Genomic DNA, 21,755 nt, shown 5'->3' with positions numbered 1-21,755 from the left:
TAGGGGAGAGGGGGGACAGAGAGAGACAGATAAGGAGCGAGGACAGAGATTGGAAAGCAAAAGACTGAGATGGAAAGGTAAACAGAGAAAAAAACCCTGCCTCATCAGGCACAATAGCTAGAAACCCTAGGAACCGAATATGAATGACTGATCCAAAATACTGTGTGTGTGTATATATAACATTTATATATATATATATATATATATATATATATATATATATATATATAAACTTTCCAGCTGTCTCTTCTGGATCCAAATCTGTCTAGATAAAGGTTATATTTGAATATCGGTGCTTATGACTGCATCACTTTAAATTATGATGAAAATCATTATTATCTGAGTACATGTGTGTCCTGAAAACTGGAATTCTGTATTTGGAAGACAGGGTAGCACCTTAATGTTTTGGGGAACATAAACCTCATAAACCTCATAAATTAATTGGTACTTCCGTATCTTTGCGGCCCCCTGGTTACGCTATTTACGTATCTTCACTATTCAGTGAAGATGCCTAAGTAGCGTAAACTTGGATGGTAGGGAATGACATTGGATGGTAGGGAATGACGTTGGATGGTAGGGAATGACGTTGGACATTAGCGTAAAGATGAGCCAGTGTCCAACATCAGTCCCTACCATCCAACATCATTCCCCACCATCCAAGTGGGCACGGAGGGGGAATAAATCCATCTGGCGAGCTAAGCGAGCCACCGTGCCTGCAGCGTGGCGAGTGCAGCGAGCCAGCAAGGGGCCGAATGGTATTTCCTGGTTACGCTACTTACGTACCGTAACCAGGGGGCCGCAAAGATACGGAAGTACCAATTAATCTGTTAGCTTTTCTTAGAAGTTATGCCTTTTTGGATTTGATGTATAGCTCTATAAGTACAGTGCCAATAAGTTAGTTTAATTGACCTGTATGTATGGATAAAATAATAGATCTATATATACAGTATGTACATATGTTTAATACATCTATATGTGTGACTACGTTTTCATAGATCTATATATGCATGAGCAGGTTTAATAGATTTACTGTATATGCATGAATACGTTTTAATAGATTTACTTGTATGTATCAGAGTAATAGCTCCATATTATTAAATAGAGTAATACAACTATATGTATGAATAACCTGAATACATCTATATGTATAAATAATCTTAATATGAATAAGTATGTATGTATGAATAAGTGTTTGTAATAAAGTGAGCACCATGAAATATTCCTGTTGACCTCACATGTTTTCCTAATGTTCTGCCACTGTTCTTTTTTCTCTCTAGAATCAAGCTTCTTACTGGGAAATGCACAAATTGTTGACTGGCCTGTAGTATATAGTAATGACGGTTTCTGTAAGTTATCTGGATTTCATCGTGCTGACATCATGCAGAAGAGTAGTACTTGCAGGTTTGTGGCTTTCTTCTTTCTTTCCCTCTATCATTAAAACACACAAAGAAACAGAGAGTTACCTACAATAGAAGCCAAACACTGCCAATCAATAGTTCTAGTATCGTAATTATACTGTAATGTTGAGGGTTAAAAGAATGCTATAAAGTAAAAGGTTAATTTTGCCCTTGAATATCTACTTTACTATCATGCTCCCAACTATAGAGATATAGAGCAGCTGGCTGGTGTAGGTTGATTAAAATGTACATCCTTTTTGGTATCCTGTGAGCAGGGCAAATTAATTACCTGGACAGGACAAGTTAAACAAGTTCTTTGTATATGTCTGCATAGAGATTACTTGAGGATACGTAGTTGGCACAAAGAACAGCAGGGGTATGCAAACAGCAATCTGTTTACCGGTGATGATTGGACATCTGTTACTGACTAATTATTGATACTTCCACCACAGCTAGGAGTTCTTAAAATCATAGAATATACCTGAAGCCTGTACACTGGTGTGATTTGAGGTCACCTAGGGCATGTTTGGGAGAAATTAGGTTTCTAACCAATCCCACATCCTAGAGGAATAATGCTTAAACTAATTTTATAGCTTAAATAAAGTTTAATATGAATATACAGGTTGAGTCTTCCATGTCCAAATATTCTGAAATACGGAATATTTTTAGCATGACTGAGATAGTGAAACCTTTGCTTTCTGACGGTTCAATGTACACAATCTTTGTTTAAGTCACAAAATGATTAAAAATATAGCATATAATAAAGTTCAGGCTATGTTTATAAGGTGTATATAAACCATAAATGAATTTCATGTATGTATGTACACAAACTTTTTTTGATGCACAAAATTATTAAAAATATTGTATAAAATGACCTTCAGGCTGTGTGTATAAGGTGTATATTAAACATAAAAGCATTCTGTGTTTAGATTTGGGTTCCATTCCCAAGATATTTCATTATGGTATGCAAATATTCCAAAATACGGAATATTCCGATATCCAAAATAACCCTGGTCCCAAGCATTTTGGATATGTGAGACTCAACCTGTACTATATTTCATGTGACTACTACACAGAAGAAATGATGTAGTTATTTGTACTTAGTTTAAAAGTTACATCGCTAGTCCTAGTATGTTACCCGTGTTAATTAACAAGTCAGCCATCAGTGACTTGGTCATGTCATCACTATGGGATGGGGACAGGATGGACAGTTGATAGAAGGTATGGGAGCATTTTGCTTTTTGTCAGACTTGGGGGATCAATTCTAAGTTGAAGCTTCGACCTGCATTTTCCTGCCTTGCCCCCCGGCCAGAACAAGCTGAGTGTAATTCTGTGTAAGCTTTACCTTTTTCTTTGAATTTGCAACACACGTTTGTCTGTAAACCTTTTTATTTATATGTTTTCTGGGGACGGGTACGAGATGCTGGCATTTGGGACGCCTGTGGTCAGAGTCCTGACGCGGCATCCCATCAGGGTTAGAATACCGACACTTTGACGGTAGTTATCCTAACCCTCCCCCTCTCCCTACCCTAACCCTCCCTCCCCGGTGTCTATCCCTAACCTCCCCCCTAGTGCCTAACCATAGCCCTACCCCTAGTGCCTAATTCTAACCCCCAACAAGATGTGTGGTATAACAGGCAGAGTGATAGAAGTGAATATTATATTCATCTCTGCTCTCACTACTATAGGACTTGAGGATCTGCGCAATCGCAGTCCTGACACTAGTGTAGTTCCATTCAGGGTGATAGTCATTGACTCTGGCCTACACATACATCTATCCTCTCTGCGCAAAAAGTTACACATAAAGCGTGAGCACCGCGTGACTCTGTAGCGCCAGGAGTATTTTCATGCAACTGTTTTCCTTACAGTGTGTCTTATTCGCAAAGCAATGCGAGTAGGACCACACAAGCAGCTTCTCCTGATTAAATTGATATGCGGCTATATCTGCATGTGAAATGCTACGTTACAGTGTCAGCGGCTGTGAATATACAAGTACGTTTCTTAATGATTATTTTGTTTGATCTCACAGCTGTTTAGCAAATTGGACATTTTTGCCTCTTTAATCATTTGATGGGATTTGTTTGCCCATTTGCTAAGCCACTGTGCCTCCTGCTCTTTGACTCCTATGTGAAAAGATTAAATAATCTGGGCACTGTCTACTTGGTTACCCCTCCCCCTCTTACATATTTACCATTTCCTTCTTTCTTCTTTTTTGAACCACTTTTAGTACATTAGAGATATCTGTATTTCAAAAGCCATAATTTAACATTTGTTTAAACAAATTGTCATTGATATGGCCTAACTGGGAAAGCTAGGAGAATAGTACTGTACTTGTGATCCCTACCAAACATGAATTGTTTTTGTTAACATTAAACAATCGTTTAATTTATGTTGGTGTGTGCGTCAGGGACCTGCATATTCTCACCTGGATTTCAGAATTTATTCAGAGATACCTGGGTCATAGACAACCAGTCCATGTGTTTATTACTTCAGCTCACAGATGCTGAAAGATCAAACAATTTATTTGGCTAGAAAAGGCCATATTTGTGATAAGTAGAAGTGCAGATTTAATCCACTCAAGGAAGAATATGTCAAAACAATACTTTTAATAATGCATGTTTCAAGAGACATCTGTACAAATTTGTAAGCAGTAGAACCATTCACGTGAAGTGTCATTGATACTGGTATCATAAAGAATCTATAGACTACCATATAACATAATCTTGTTCCCTATGCATATGTGCAATAAATCATACCCTGTTTAGTTGACTTTTATATTTATAAAACTGCTTCTGAATGGTCTGCAATAAAACACTTGTAAAACTGATAAGCAAGCCGTCTGCAATGTACAGACAAAGGATGACCAATGTTTAAATGTAATTATATTATTTTAGAAATTGTCAGTTCAGTATTGTATTGATGAATTGTCCACAGCTTATAGCCTTCCCCAGGTGACCGTTTACATGACAAAATACATGAGTGTTCTCAACATTTGTATTCATTATGCATAGCCACTTTTTGTCATCTTAAGCTCCATATTATAACATTATGTCCTTGTGTTCTTAAATAATTCATATGTTAGGTGTGGTTTTTATAATGCAACACTTTTGCAGGGAATTCTTTAGTTTACAGCATCTTACATTAAATTTGGTTGTGATTGTAGCTTAAGATCAGGGGGTAACAGAATACTTCCCTAGTGTGTCAGCTCTTAAACAACTTTTTAGTGGTGCTAGAAATTTGGATTGATTAATGAATGATATATTATGTGGGGAGATTTAAATTATTTTTAGAAAGACCATGTGGTTTTATTTTAATTAACCTGTTCACATCCAAATGTAATATATGCCCAGTTGGGTCTTGTTGTGACACAAATATATTGCTTATTAGCAACTTAAACTAAGCTATGTGCATCATGTTAAAATCGAGTTCAAGAAGTTTTGGAAGCTCCCAAAATTGGGCACTCTTTCCACTAATTTACTCCTTTGGTATTATGAAAGTATGGCATGAATCACAGGAATCTTTGGACTGGTCTTTTAAATTTAATAGAAGACACAAATCTTTAACAACAATACAATAAGATGTAAAATGTTTGAAAACTGTGTCCACACAAAGGAGATCATTTTTTTAATTGAGTTTATACAATATTGATTTTTTTTCTTAAACTTTAGCATGAAGGAGCTTGTACCCTTCAAGTATCTGAGGTTGCGTTTAATGGTTTTCCATTGTTCTTTCCAGGGTTGATTGCAAATTGGCTTACACAGCTGACAGCATTTGTGATGTCTGGATGTGTGCCATACAGTAAAGTCCCAATGGCACTTTGATAAGGAACTCCTCTCATGTCCTCTATCTTGGCCTCCGTTGTTGGACACAGCTTTTGAGATTTTTACACTTTTTCAATTGGTGTACTGACTGGTTTAGCATCTGTCATTTGAAACTTGATGAGCATTGCCTCAATGTATCCAGCATGCAAGTTTGTATAATCCTCAGACCCGGTGGTTGGTGTGCCAGCTCAAGGTCTTTGAGTCTGAACTTGTCAAGTTTTTGCTGAAAGACAACAGCTATCTAGCTTTCCCGGCCTGCAAGCAATAGATCTACATATACCACTGTGATGAATAAGCTTTTCTCTCTATATTTGTAAACAAACAATGATCAGCCTTTGAACTAACAAAGCTCATTTCTGGAACTACACGGTCTAACTTGATGTGCCAGCAGCGGCCACTTTGTTTTAGCCCATACAATTTCTTCAAAATACATACTTTTCCCTCTGGGAATGTATCAACATTGTAATGCTCTGGTGGCTCCATGTAAACTTCCTGTAAAGTTTTTGTGGTGTTGCAATATCCTGCTTGTATTTCTGTGATGTGATCTTGTGAAACACTACATCTCTTGACTTTGATTTTTTTTTTTTTGTCAATATTCCATAATCTGTATCCCTTACTCTCTTGGCAGTATCCTAGCATGATAAAGGAAATAGACTTAAGATCCAGCTACAATTATTTTCTTTAGGGATGTGAGCATATGCTTTACACCCTAATACACGAAGATGATTGATGCTTGGCTTATTATTGGACCAGATTGTGTTTTTCTTTTGACTGTCACCATTGGTGCACCATTCTCAGTTAGGACTGCTTCTACACCAGAATCTCTTGTCCAGACCCGCATCACTTAGCATAGTCCATGCACTTTTATCAATAGTTCTATTTGCCCTTTCAGGATATGGAGTGCCAGAGGGACCCAGCGACCATGGACAGAGGGCGAGGCAGAGCACACTACCCTCCCAACTGTCTCATCGCCCCCTTCCTCCATGTCATTCTGATTGCCACCTCCATAGCTGTCTCATTACCCTCTTCCTCCAAATCTCTCTGATTCTCCCTTCCATAGCTCACATTGTCTTCTCCATCTCCATAACTTTTTGCTGTGTTGCTGTGGCATGTTTCTACTGCCACTCCACATGCTCCTATGCTGCAGCTGCTCATTGCTCTGACAGGAAGTGAACACACATCTCTCTAATCTGAGCATGTGTCGTAGTTGTGCCTAATAGGGCTGCCTAATGTCTTCTCTGATTTGCTCATACAGCGATCCAAGGTGTAAGGTTACGAGAGGCTGTAAAAAAAAAAAGTAAAAAAAAAAAATGTTAGGGGAGATACATGCTGCCCTGAATCTGCCACTGTGCCAACCTGCTTTGTGGGTCTATTTCAACATAGCAAAGGTTGTCTATTGTATTACTTATTTGTCATTTTCATTTGGCTTCTACAGGAACGAAGATTCTTGTTGAATTTATAAAGCAAGTGTTTATATTTCATTGTATATTTCATCATTTTATGTATATGGAAAATGTAAATATTTAAATGCAGATAAAATATACACTCTCCTAAATAGTTAAGGTGCATGCACACACAACGATTTTTTTGAACGATTATCAATAACGATATCGTTTATCGTTCAATCGTTGAAAAAAACGTTCACTTTTTGAGTTATAACGATGAACGATTATCGTTCATGTTCGTTCACATTTGTAGTTTGTAGTTCAGTCAGACTGACCTACTCAACGATTTTCAGTAAGGGAATATGCAAAATCGTTTGTAGTTCAAAAAATCGTTCATTACATTTAGTAAATGAACGATTTTAGTAAACGATTTTCATTCATTTTTCCCTTGAAAAAATGAACGAAAATCGTTTACTAAAATCGTTCATTTACTAAATCGTTGTGTGTGTATGCAGCTTTAGTCTCTCTAATGGTGCGTACACACTGGGCGATTAAAGTGGACGACCGAACGATAACGATATCGTTATCGTTCAGTCGTTAACTTTATCGTCCATTTTTTCACCTAAACAATGAACGATAACGATAAACGACCAGCGATGCGCGTTCCGGCAGATCGTTCGTCTTTATCGTTCATCTGGCAAGCATGCAGGCCAATCTGGCGATTTTGTCAGGTTGCTGCATGGTTGGGGAATGGGGGAGAGAGCTCGTCGCTGAACGATATCATTAATGATATCGTTCAGCGGGTGTGCTCAGTGTCATGAACAACATTGAGCACACCCTGCCAGGGACACACTAGACGATATCGCTCAGGGAGCATATCCTCTACTGTGTATGCTCCTTAGGAGTAAAAGATACACATAAAGTTGTATCTATAACAATAAAAAACTTATTCCGTCTATATTGTCTACTTTAGTAGCAACAAAATCCCTGAAAGATTGACTTAGCCTTTAAGTGTTCCTCTCTGGCTATTTCTGGGTAATATATGTATAATGATGTACTGTAATGTGGAACTGGCAAGGTGTACTGAATTCATACAATGCTAACGAGCCTGCAAATTAATAAGGGTTTCTGTGCATAAGTGCCAAACTGGCAACTATTCTGTACGGTTAACAAACCTCAAGTCTTTGACACGAAGGTTAAAAAGGAAAGTTCTTGACTGGGTTTTATCCAGAAAGAGCTTAGAACTCTTGAGCTGCTTCTGTTGTTTATTGTACATGTAGAAGGACAGAAACCAATTGCAGCTGCATCTTTTCCTAAATTTGATCTTCAAGCTCAAAATTGCTTTTTATGTTTTCTGTGGAGATTTTCATCCAACACAATTATTTTAGTAGCATGCACAGCGTTTTATACCGTTTTGTTTCTCCCTCAGTCTTTGTTGTTCCACAACAAGGATAACTTGCTTATAAGTGAGCAGAGCAATCAATACATGGCAATTTAATACTTTTTGTGTTTAGATTTTCTCCGCGGTAAAACAACACAGAGGATCAGTGGGATTCTATTTTTTTTTCTCTCCTTTTTTTGTTTTCTCTTGTGGTAAGTGAGAGCGGTACCCTGGGGTTATGGTAGAATAAAACTGCATTTGTTGCATTTTCACAGAGCTTGTCTTGTCACTTGTGACCTCTTTAAGCGGCTCCAAAAATCATTAAGAGCATTTATTTATACAGCCAACAAAATACAAAGAACTTTCCTCAAGAATGTAAAGAAAGCAACTTAATCATGAATACACATAGTCAATCATTGAGCTTATATACAGTACATGGCATGTTATGATGATAGAAGTTATTAATATAGTAACATACCTCCCAACATTTTTGCCTAGGTGGTGTTTATCATCACCCTGTAGCCAGGCCTCCCCAACGTCCCAGTTTTGGAGGGAAAGTCATGCTTTTTGTAGTTGTAAATTATAAACTGATTATGTCACGTTCATGCTGTTCCTAATACTAATATAGTAAATCTACATTACCAGATGATAAACTTGGGACGTTAGGTGACAAATGGAGAAGCTGCCCATAGCAACCAATCAGCTTCTACCTGTCATTTATCTAGTATTCTCCATAAAATGAAAAGTAGTAGCTAATTGGCTGCTATGGGTAACTTCTCCCCATCTGCTCTTTAGAAGGTTTGATGCATGTCCCCCTGAATGAGAATGCGATGTTAATAGTATAATAAATAGTTAATAAATAAATACTTATTTATTAACTAATCATATACTATATTAAAGAACGCAGTCATATTCACATATAAATGTTACAATATGAAAACACAGACAATAAACATGCTTAAAAAGGACTCAATTGTTGCTAATCACTACTGCAGTTAGTGAATATGAATGTGGAATATTGTAAAAAAATATATCCATATGATCTTGTTCCTGAAGTGGATCCAAAGGTAAATATTAGAAATGTTAAGAAGTTACATATATTCAGGAGTTTAGTAATTTAGGATTTAGGTAAGTCAGTCAGTCCACAGTTAGGGTAAGTGGGAGGAAAACTGAGGGCCTAATTCAGCAAAGAACGCAAGTGAGAGAACGCACGCACTCGGCCAATGTTTTTGCACTGCGCATGTGTATGTATCGCACTGCCCGTGCGCGAACTAGCCAGTGCAATCAGGTAAGGGTACGCAGACTACACGCGGTGTGTACGCAGACCCTTCCGATATTGATTGACAGGAAGTGCCGTTTGTGGGTGGTGACGGGGGGTGGTCAGGCGAACGAAGGCGTGCCTGTGCATTGGGGCGTGCATAATTAATGCAGTGCGGTAGGGTATGGTCAGCCACGAGTGCTGCGTATAGGTCCGATGTTACTCGATGTTACCGATTGTCGAATACACTTCCTGGAGAAGTCGTGTATTATTAAGGGAAAGTGGGCATCTTAAGACAGGCTGGTCGGCGTCTAAATACGCACCGCAATCGCACTCCAAGACATAATGGGCATGCTAATGCCTTGCCGTGCGATCGCGGGATTTGCATACTTCGGCAGCTGATGGCTGCATGCGAATGCATCTAGCGAGTGGGTCTGAATCGGGCCCACAGTTCCTGAACCTCTCATTAACTGTCCTGGGACAAAATTTATCGCTGCACCAAGTGAGCAGGTCGCGGCCCTCTGGACAGGTACCTGAGAGTGACAGAAGACTGTAACAAATATCCTGGAAAAATCACTTACACTGGGAACACTCTAAATAACAGAGAGACTGGGAATGGATTACCTGAAATAAAGAAGCACTAGAAACACCGAGAGAGGAAGATCCAGAGATAGGCTTGCACAGGAAAATACAGGGAGATCCTCGGAGTTGCACATGGGACACACTGGAGCTCTTGACACAAACTTGTAAAGGTATACGGGAGTGAGTACACAGGAATACACTTGAGATGCACGGGAGGTGCAGATATGAACTTATACTGTGATTCGGGTAAAAAGTACACAGAGGTATGCTTGAGACGTACTGGAGCTCTTGACACAGACTTGTACAAATACACAGGAGTGAGTACTCGCAAATACACTTGAGACGCATTGGAGGAGCAGATATGAATTTATGAACTTGTACTGAGGTTCGGGTAACGAGTACACAAAGATGCACTGGAGACACACGGGGAGTGCGAACATGGACTTGTACAGTAACACAGGTAGTGAGTACACAGAGGTCGCAGAAGACAACAGGAAGCCAGGAACACTGAGGAAAGTAATACAGCCTCTGGAATATCAGAAGGATGTCACAAGGAAACAGCAGCGTTCTGTCTTACAGTGGAGTTGATCAGGCACCTTCCTGTTGCAGGAGTCAAACCTACATACCCCTAGGGAGTTGGTCAATGGATCATGAGATCAGCTGAAAGACCGCAGGACTGCTATTGGAGTAGACTGATCAGGTGAGATGAACTAACATGGCTGCGCCCATCCCCGCTACCACGGGAACCAGGACGCATGCACGGAAGCCCTAGCAGACCAGGGGGAGAATACTCAGCCATAACTCACCACTTACACCTGGCATCTGAATGCCTCAGAGCCCAAGGATGACAGTTCTCCGGTGAGTAAAGGCCAATCCCAAGCCGCATCCTGACACATAGTCCCATTTGATCGCAATTCAATCATCGCGTGTGCACATTGTGGCTAAGACGCATGCAGAAGTCCACCGATAATTGCTCAACTGCATGAACATTGAAATAGCGTCCACATCTGAACCAGGCATAGAGCCCACTATTTACAAGTGTGACCATAAAATGCAGTAGGGTTACACAACAAACATTTTATTTCTCAGATTTCAGGTGCCCACATGCCCCTTTAATGCCCTTTGCACCTTATGCATTTATTATTCGTGCCCACTCCCCTAATATTCACAGTCAGTCACTGCTCTTTCATTTTTACTGTCAGGTCACATCTCTCCCTAATATTCACTGCTAGAGACCACTGCCATTAATATACACTATCAGCTAGTAGTATAGCCAGCTTTTGATATAGGAGGGAACATGGAAAAATAAGTCACCTAGGGGCCTACTCATCATGACATAATTATCACTAGTGATAATTATGTTTTAAACTTTCTGCGAGTTTAAAAAATGTTTTGGAGGTATTCATCATGCCTCACTAACAAAAGTATCATTCCGAAAAGCTGCTCTTTTTGCGGAATCAGCTTTTCGGAAAAGTGATACTTTTCCCACTAGAGGTAAGGTATCAATACGGATTTCCTCACTGTGCCTGCCCCCTCCTCTTTACAAAATGGCGTCACAAGATTTTTTATGAATAAAAAAAGAATAACACACTGCGCTACCACTTAATGTCACAATATTTTTATGAATAAGAAAAAGAATAACACACTGTGCTACCACTTACAGTGTGACAATATTTTTTATGAATAAGAAAATAATAACACACTGCGCTACCACTTACAGTGTCATATTTTTTGTGAATAAAAAAAGAAAAACACACTGCGCTACCACTCAGTGTCACAAGATTTTTTGAGTTAAACACTGCACTACCACTTACAGTGTCACAAGATTTTTTATGAGTAAAACACTGCGCTACCACTTACAGCAGTGATTCCCAACCTCGGTCTTCAAGGCACACTAACGGTCCTGGTTTTAGTGATATCCATGATTGTGCACAGATGGTTAAATCAAAATATCTGAGGTACTAAGTAAGTCACTTGTGCTCAATTATGGCTATCCCTAAAACCTGGACTGTTAGTGTGCCTTGAGGACCGTGGTTGGGAAACCCTGACTTACAGTGTCACAAGATTTTTACGAATAAGAAAAGAATAACACACTGCGCTACCATTTACAGTGTCACAAGATTTTTTATGAATAAGAAAAGAATAACACACTGTGCTACCACTTACAGTGTCACAATATTTTTTATCAATAAAAATAACACTCTGTGTTACGACTTATAGTGTCACAATACATGGTTGATAAACTGTGGTCTGACCAGCAGTTTCACCAAACAATAACAGCGCAGCTAGCATACACAAAATAAAAATTAAAAAAAAATTATATTTTTTTGTGGAATGATAATTTTATTTAACTTATTTTTTTTTACACTGGAAAAGAGAACCCCTGGATTGACAGAGCACCCCTGGATGACACAACACTCCTTTATATACTGCAGTCCTAGCCCCTTTATGGACAACACAGCAGCACTCACTGATGGTACTGCAGCCCCAGCCCCTTGATGGACAACACAACAGCACCACTTTATGTACTGCAGCCCCCCTTTATGTACCGCAGACCCGGCCCCTTTATGAACAACACAGCAGCAGCCCTTTATGTACTGCAGCCCCAGCCCCTTGATGGACAGGGCAGCAGCACCCCTTTATGTACTGCAGCCCCAGACCCTTGATTGACAGGACAACACTGCACTTTTGAGAAGTTGAGAACAGATACATAGATAGAGCAGCACAGAGCACGTCTGTTCTGTACACTCTCCACAGCCGGAGGGAAAATGGCGCCAATCACTGGGACCTTTATAAAATCCAAAACCCGCGAGAATCCGACAGCGGGATGATGATGTTTTGCCTTATTTTAGATTCCGAGTTAGACGGGAAAGCCCGTGCCGGACTTGGATCCTATTCGGATCCCCTCTGTTTGGGTGGGTCTGGTTCTCGGTGAACCGGACCCACTCATCTCTAATTTATACAGAAACATCTAGAGATGTTAGGTATGGTTTTCCTGAAATACGAATACACCTGAACTAAAGGGTTCTGAGTCGATTCGAGTCCAAGTTCGGAATCACTTTAAAGTTCTGATGCCCGGCTCAGGTCTGCTGTCAATTCGGAATTTGGATTTAAAAACCGAACTCGGGTTTTGGATGCATGTAAAGTAAACAGGGCAAAATTACATGATTTTAGCTGTTTTTATCTATTTATTTTTTTGCATCGATTTTTAAGGAATCCCAAACGAAACCGAATCCTAATTAAAACACTTGAGGGTGGTTTTACCAAAACCTGATGATGAATAAGAACCAAAACCAAAACACAGGAGTCCACGCATATCTCTCGAAATAACGAGTTCCTGTTTGATTGTATTTTCTGTTAACAAAATTACTAGTATATTATAATGATATTCTTATTTACTTTGAAAGTAATAGATTTGTACTGTGATCCAAATTTGGCTGCATCCTTTAATTGTACATCCTACAGCTCAGTTTAAAAGGCAAAGTGTATTTGCTGTATAGTACTACGTGTCTTGCTAAATAATGTAAATAATGGTCAAGTGAGCTCCTTCAGATATTTACACTATAACCACCTCGGCACTTGCATTATGCTTTGGTTTCGTACTGTGTAAATGCACAAGAACTGTGTCGTGTTGTTACAGTATGAAATAGGTATCAATTATGCATGTTATGAATCCCTGCAGAACGGTAAGCACTTTCATGTAAACATCATGTTCTAGAGCACAAATGTGATGCCCAATTAACATATAATGCTACATGCGTTTCGTCCACTACCCAATAATCAGGGCACACACATGTAAACAAGATTGGCAAGGGATTCATTAGCCAACCTCACATAAGCACATTGCCTGTGTAATCTGCAGCCAGCATTATCAAAACACTGCTTGTAATGTATCAACCCAGCAGCTATCTCCATAAACAGGTGTGTATTTACAGTCTTTTACTTTTAAAAAATCATAGCTGTACTTCTTGGATCTCCAAGTGTTTTACTTTTAAGAAATCATAGCGGTACTTCTTGGGTCTCCAGATCATAAACAGCATACTTGCCTACCCTCCCGATTCGGCTGGGAGCCTCCCAAAAATCGGGTGACCATCCGGTCAAGGAACTGTCTACAGGAAGAGGTACAATATGGTTGTACCGTGTATTGACCAATTATATAAAGCAGCTGAGCTGACTGGAAACAAACCAATAATTAGAAATTCACACATTCAATTTCCTCTAAGATGAATAATGAGCCAGTTAAACAATCTACCCCATTGGAATGCATGGACCCACAGCCAGTATGCACCTAATAATAAAGACAAATAGCCGTAGAATAAACACACCGGGTATATGGTCAGTCTTTGATTCCCAGTTGTTCTTTTATTTGTAGTATGTCTGTTATATTTACTTGGCTTTATAAACTCTGGTTTAAAGGGATCAGATTCATGTGTCCTGGAGGAGTTCCCTATAATGGGTTGAAATCAGTACCAGATTTACAACAGGGTGGCAAGGGGCGGTTGCCCAGGTGCCCCCATATGCGAGGGGGCCCATACATATATTAACATCACCTGCGTGGAGGCATTGTGGTTTTGGGGGAGATGTATCAAAGCTTGGAGAAAAACAAAGAGGTGAGAGGTAAAGTATCTACCAATCCGCTTCTAACTGCCAAGTTACAGGATGTGTTTGAAAAATTAGGTGCTGATTGGTTGATACTTTATCTCTGTCCACGTTCTCTCTCCAAGCTTTGATGCATCTCTCCCATTATGTAAACTGTGTATAATATATTTGTGATGCTGGGGAGTATTTTACACATTATACTTTTTAATAACAGTGCCAGCATATCATATTGACAATTGTATTGCTTGGTGACCCCACAAGTTGCAGTAGTTGCCCTGGGGCCTTCACAAACCTTAATCTGGCCCTGGTTAAAGTATAGCTCCCCGGCAATCTTTTCTCCTCTCTGTTCTTTCCTTCCACCAGAAAAAAAAAAAACTTTATCAAAAATAGTTTTTTTGACAAATGTAAATACATCATTCTGTTCTTTTGCAGCTTTATGTACGGAGAACTAACAGATAAGAAGACCGTTGAGAAAGTGAGGCAGACGTTTGATAACTACGAATCGAATTGCTTTGAAGTCCTACTTTACAAGAAAAGCAGTATGTATATTGTAACACTGTGCCTAGCCTAGATTTACTGATGCATGACAATACAGAACTCACCATAGTACCTGCGGCCTCACTTACCTCCGGGTTATATGTGCTGTAGTAAAAACAATTATTCCACCATGACACCTGGTTTATAATGCCACCCAGGGGCATGGAAACGATTTTATCTTAGGGATGGTTGTCGACAATCGATGATTTAGATGGTTTCCCTCCATCAATGGAACAGGATAACCAAATGTTTTGGGGGTTTTTTTTGTGGTTTTTCATGGTGCCCGGACACGTAGCATAGCTCTACCCCCCGACACCCATGAATCCCTGCCCCCAGTTCAAATTGGTCCACGGGTCAGTCAGTCAAAGAACAGGGATGACCATTGGTTGGTGAAACGATTGATGGTCATCCATTACATAGTTGGTAACCATCGATGGCCACTTGCTATTTCGTCATCGATGGTAACCACACCGATGGCCATTCCTATTTTATGTTGGGGGAGGGCAACAAAAAATCATTCTAGTGCCGCCCATGCCCTGTCCTCTCCCTTCTCTTCCCCTCCCTTCCCCTCCCCTCCATCTTACATAAACAACGGCCGCGGACTGTAAGGGCTGTGCAGCTTTATAGTAATAAGCTGCAAAGCCCCTGCACCACAAGAAGGAGGAAATGTAATATGCAGTGTTTTAACTTAAAGACTGCATAGTGTTCACTGGGCAGGACGCCGGACCTAGAGCAAGAACACCTGCGCGTGCCCGCAAAGTGTGCGTGGTCAATGAAAAGGGGTGTGTCTTTAAGATGCACCCCCTTTTTGTTACTCTTGGGGGCTACACTGCAGTTTTCCCCACCCGTGGGACACTGCAACCTGCGGGTGAGGACGGCACCCGCAGGCTGTTCTCAGTGGGGCGCTGCACTGGATTACAGGGTGCTTTTTGCCCTTTAGCAATAGGGCAGGGCGTGGCGCTCCACTGAAACAGACTAACGGGAACGCTAACTGCACATTACACCTCCTCCATCATGCGGTGCAGGGGCTGTGCAGCCTATTACTATAAAGCTGCACAGCCCTGAAAGTCTGTGGCCGCAGCTCCTTTTAAATGTTTGAGTGGGGCGAGTCGCCCCCCCCCCCATTCCGACGCCCATGATGTCACCTACTGTATAATGGAAGCTTTTTCCTAAGCAGTGGGTAAAAATATGCACTGTAGTATAAAAAAATATATATTTTTGGGAAATCAAAGCAGTTTTTGTACAGTTTTATTTTTACATTGCTAAAGGTCTTTCTTTTGAATGTATATTAAATGAAATAGTATTTTTGAGTTATAACAGCTAATTGAAATGAAAATAGCAAATAAATACACTTTTCATTAATTATTAATTTTCAAACATTAAGCGAGCTCATAGGACTATGGCTTTTGTGTCCGTAAATGTATTCTTCTTGTCTTCCCATTTAGTTTTATATGTAATATGTGTCATTTTCTCTAGTGTAGAGGAAGTGTTATTGTTAAAAATGAGTGTGTGTGTTTTTTTATAAGAGATAGATTTATATCGGCAGGTTAATTGGCTGTTGACTAAAATAAATAAACCCCACTTTATTTATACTATAAACTGTATTTTTGCAGGGACTTTACAGTGCTGTATATTATGGTGGTACTATGCAAATAAATAATAATAATGGTGACCATCTACAACTGCTTATACCCATGCCGTAAGATATGTGGAAGTACTTGGCCGTGTACTTGGCCGTGCGTAAAAACGCGGCGTGTAAGTTTTAAGCCTGCTACAAAAATATGCTTTATGGTTGCTAATGGGTTAAAAATGAACTCTAGTAACACATTATTATTCCCATTTACTTCTATACCACTAACATATTGTTCAGCACTTTACAGAGAATGTGTAATCATTGACAATAGTCTCTGTCCCTAAAGAGCATGCAGTACAGTCCAAACACATAACAATATCATATAACCTCTCCAATTAGCAGAACGGACAGTGCCTGAAGCCTCCCTGGTGCGTCAGTAACGTTCTTCTGCTGCAATAAAGTTTCTATCCTACTGCTCTGGGCTCCTCACTGTTTTAGGTTCAGAACACCGAGATTCAAAATCCCTCTACCATCTGCAGCAGGAGAACATGGCTGTTACTGTATCACCGGGAGATGTGCTGTAAAAATAAAATTTTTCCAAAATTGCATGAAATGGTTCAGATTTTCCCCTTGGATTTTGCAACATTGAAATTTGTGGTGCTTATTTGTATACGTTATTGGCACAAAGTTTTAGATTTTGCTATAGATACAGTATGTACGCAACTTTCACAATGTATATAATATTACTATTGTCTGTAGAAAGAGAGCACTAGAAGAATAAAACAAAAAAAATCACATTTCCCTTTTTAGAAACCCCCCAAAAATAGGGACTGACATATCTCATTGAAAATAAAACATACATTCCAAATTAAAGTCCTGATAAATTTCACACCTGCAAACATCAAATATTAATTTATGATGATGCAAAAACATAGTAACACAAAATGTGGGTTTAAAGATATTATACATAGATGCCAAAAATACAAATTTACCTTATTAGCTTTAGGACTCTATAGGCTATATTTACAAAGTGCCAGCTTTTAGCTGTAAATATAAAGCCATTTTCACCAACACTCCCATGAGTTGGACCATCTCCATCCATGCTCTATAACAGGGGTTTCCAACCATAGTCCTCAAGGCACGCTAACAGTTCAGGTTTTAAGGATAGCCATACTTGAGCACAGGTGTCTTGTTTAGGACCTCAGTTATTTTGATTTAACCATCTGTGCTCAAGCATGGGTATCACTAAAACCTGGACTGTTATTGTGCTTTGAGGACTGAGGTTAGGAAATACTGCTCTAAGACACCTCCATGTCACCGTTCAGGAACGCACGCTACATTTTCAATACACTTCTGCTAGCATGCGCCTGAAATCAGAACAGACACAATAGGGGTGGATGCTGCACGCTATGTCAGTTTATCTAGGGCTTGCCTATAATAGTTCCCATATAAATATGTAGACAGCAATGTAGGGACCTGTGCTGATTAAAAACACCTAAGGACAGATGATAGGTGCTAATTCCAAGCATAAGGAGTCTCAGTCTTCAAGTGTACAATATATACACAAATGTAGAAGGAAGGGGGAGGGGGCTAGAACTGCACACCCTAACTTTAAACATACTAAGAGGTGCTATCGTGCTGAGACTTGTAGTACAATACACTAAGAATAATGATAGAATAATTACAAAAATAGGATAGACAATTGTCAAGGATAGACAATTCCGTTTACTAGCTGTAGACAATGTTGTTGTGTAATAAATCTTAACTTCAAAGATATTTTTAGAAATCCCTGAAATGAGACTTTAGATCTGTCCATAAAAACCTCCTAATGAGCTGAGCTAAAGTCTCACAAGGTAACGATCAATGTTCAGGTCCGCCAGGAAAGCTGGAGTGCCGAGTGAAACAAAGCAGGTTATTGGGTTTTTAATCTTCAGGTCATAAGTTATTAACCTATTACTGGTAATTGATTTAATTAGACATTTTTGTTTGTGTTTTTGCACTTTATGTTTTGTAGAGATCTAATGTTATCACTGTTATACTGTTATATTTAGTAAAAGTTATCTTTCCTTGTATTAGTGGAAAAAAGTGGAAAAAATCTATAACCATACAAAACATAGACTGTCAGTGGCGTATCTATAACGGGTTCAGGGGGGCCCCGTACCACACACACTGCACCCATATTCTTTTTAAACTTGCCTGTCCGAGGTCCCGCATTCGGTGTCTCTGCCGCTCAGAACACCGGAAAAATGGCCGCCGCGGCCATTTCCCGGTGTTCTGCGCATGCGCAGTAGACTCCGGGCACTAGAGTGTGCCTGGAGTCTACTGCGCATGCACAGAGCGCCGAAAATAGCCGCCGCGGAAATTTTTCCGGCGTTCTGCGTATGCGCAGTAGACTCCGGGCACACTCTAGTGCCCGGAGTCTACTAATGCTCCGGTGGCTGGCCATCCGCGTCAGTCGGCTACCAGCCACCAGGGAGAGAGGAGGGGGCCCCGCACGGGGAGTGCACACAGGCCCCCTCCTCTCTTAAGACGCCCCTGTAGACTGTAGTACATTTTCTAGGACAGTGCTTTTATTTAAGCTTTCTAAAATCATATTATATTTTCTTTTCTCTCAGGCAAGTGGTTAGAACTACCTCACTTATCCTAGTCTCATATAAAAAGCTTATCTTTATTTCTGGCAGTCCATCAGTTAATATTAAGATGATTTCCAAATATTACTCTTTTTACTGATATATATGTATGTGTATATATGTGAGCTGGTAACATTGTGTAAACACATGCTACATACCTACTGTATTATACCTTTTACAGTGAATGTAGGTCTGGGTATGTAAAAGCCCAAAGTAATATCTTTTCAAACTTATTTGATTCAGGTCACCTGAAATCTACTTCAACTAAAGCTGGACATACACGCTACAATTATCGGGGCGATCCGCCCGATATCCGCGGATCGCCCCAATAATTGTAGCATGTGCGTGGGCGACCAAGGGTTAAATATCGCCAGATCGACCAGCATGCCCGTCCGATGCGATATTTGTGTGTTAAAATGTCTCCCGCATCGGGCAGTGTATGCCCAGCCACGGCCGACAGACATTTCCTGTGTTCCTTCTCATGGAAGGAACAGGGAGATGTCTCCTACCCCATGAGCGGAGCGCAGATGTCTGGGCTAATATACTGTGTGTCAATATGTCACAGTGGTATGCAGTCGGGATGCCGACGGTCTAAATGCCGACCCTCGGCATGTCTAATCCCGGCAAGTGTCTAATGACAGGCGTCAAAATCCTGACGCCTGTCGTTAGACCTAGGCCGGGAGCCCGACACCTGGCTTACCGATCGAAGGTAAGCCGGGCACTGGGCAACCGCAGGGGGGGAGTGTTAGGTTGGGGGCTCCCGGGGGGGACTTAGGGTTAGGCACCCCCCCAGGAGACTTAGGATTAGGCTGCGTGGAAGGGGGGGTTAGGTTTAGGCACTTAGAGGGAGGTTAGGGTTAGGCACTGCTAAGGGGGGTTAGGCTTAGGGGGGTGGAGGTTAGGTTAGTAAATAGAAAAAATACTCACCTGTCGGGATCTTCACTGCCGGTGGTAAATCATACTGATTCCGTCACAGTGTATGCCGCCGACATCTGCGGGCTGACAGGCTGCCAGATAAAATGTCTGTCAGTCTGACAGGTATTTTATCTGGCCGTGTATGCCCAGCATAAGTCGTTATTTCTACCAAAAGGCTACAGTAGTTGAAAACGAATAAGAATAATTAGTTAATTGACTTATTGTATTTTCCTTTCATTCATTTTATGTATCATCAGTAAATTCAGTCATTAAGAACAAATTCAAATTTTCACTAGAAAAAAAAAACGTAAAATTCAGATTAGTTAAAATCTCACCCTCCTTAACACAATAAAAATGTATACCGAAGTACAACACCTATGTCTTTGAGATTTGATAGGGTTGGGCAGGGTCGAACTGGCCCGCAGGGGTACAGGGGAAATCCCCGGTCGGCCCTACTGCCTGAATGCCCCACCCCACCCTCTAGGGAAGGAGCAGGGCCATGCATGAACTAGGGTGCTTGATTTGTTTCTATGGAAACTACACTAAGATTAGCCCTCCTGCTAATCCAAGTGGGTGGTGCTGACACACCTCTGTCCCCTCTTTTATAAAGGGGCCCTGTTCTTTGATGTCCTCTCTAATGGTTGCACAAATCCATCTGTTTTGGCTGGCCATACCCCCTCTGGTGGCGCCCCTTAAGCTTGGGCCCATACCATTGCATTCCCGGGTGGCCCTTCGTGCCCCAGTCCAACACTGAGTTGAGAATTCCCTTACATATAATCTCTGAAACCTCTTCCTGTAGATCGGCGTTTCCCAACCTATGTCCTCAAGGTACACTAACAGTCCAGGTTTTAAGGATATCACTGCTTGAGCACAGATGGCTAAATCAAAATAAATGAGTTGCTAATTAATTTACCTGTGCTCAAGTATGACTATCCTTAAAACCTGGACTGTTAGTGTGCCTTGAGGTCTGTGGTTGGAAACCCTTGCTATAGATGCTGCTATCAGTTTCTCTTCTGATCAAATTTGTATATTCAGTAGTATAGTGTATCAATGAAAATGTGCCACCTGTCAGTAACATTTTAGGACGTGATCAGTAACAATATAGGACCTGATCAGTTAAAATACTTGGAGCATTTGGAAAGCCTGGAGAACTGTATATTTATATTGTCACATAACTCTTCAGTCCCCTGACTCTATCTCCAGTATTAACATTACTTGTGAATTGTAAAATCAATTGATATTATTTCTTATTTCCTTTTGCACAGGAACCCCGGTTTGGTTTTATATGCAGATTGCTCCGATAAGAAATGAACATGACAAGGTTGTTTTATTTCTTTGTACTTTCAAAGATATAACTTTATTCAAACAACCAATTGAAGATGACTCGACAAGAGGTAATTGTTCTGTACCTCATTGGTGATGCATCCTGCATGCAGTGTCTGTGTGTGTGCAAGAAATCACTTACAGCCAATCATTGTTTTTTTTGTTCCATGAAAAGTTATTTATAAATACCTTGGTGAAAATGCAACATAATAACACTAAATATCAATGAAGATTAATGTCTAATGTATAATGAGTTTTTAACGGAATGAAATTAGTTCTACAATGTCAATATGCAAGGATTATGCATAAAAGAAAAAATCCAGGTTAGAACTAGAAATACATCATTAGAGAATC

The 21,755-nt window shown here is 40.2% G+C and overlaps 1 protein-coding gene across 3 annotated transcripts in view; it reads left to right on the top strand.

Moving 5' to 3' along the window:
- The window catches only part of KCNH5 (potassium voltage-gated channel subfamily H member 5), a 543,084-nt gene that overhangs the window by 94,123 nt on the left and 427,206 nt on the right, over window positions 1-21,755 (top strand). For all 3 annotated transcript variants that reach the window (XM_088471312.1, XM_088471311.1, XM_088471310.1), the window contains exons 2-4: window positions 1,278-1,401; window positions 14,856-14,962; window positions 21,344-21,472. In XM_088471312.1, the coding sequence (XP_088327438.1) occupies window positions 1,278-1,401; window positions 14,856-14,962; window positions 21,344-21,472 (360 nt within the window). The remainder of the gene's footprint in view (window positions 1-1,277; window positions 1,402-14,855; window positions 14,963-21,343; window positions 21,473-21,755) is intronic.

This window comes from Taudactylus pleione, unplaced genomic scaffold (assembly GCF_031769625.1).
Source record: "Taudactylus pleione unplaced genomic scaffold, aTauple2 ptg000113l, whole genome shotgun sequence".
In the NCBI taxonomy this organism is placed as follows: domain Eukaryota; kingdom Metazoa; phylum Chordata; class Amphibia; order Anura; family Myobatrachidae; genus Taudactylus; species Taudactylus pleione.
The sequence above is the reverse complement of the archived record's forward strand: the minus strand, read 5'-3'. Positions and strand labels throughout refer to the sequence as shown.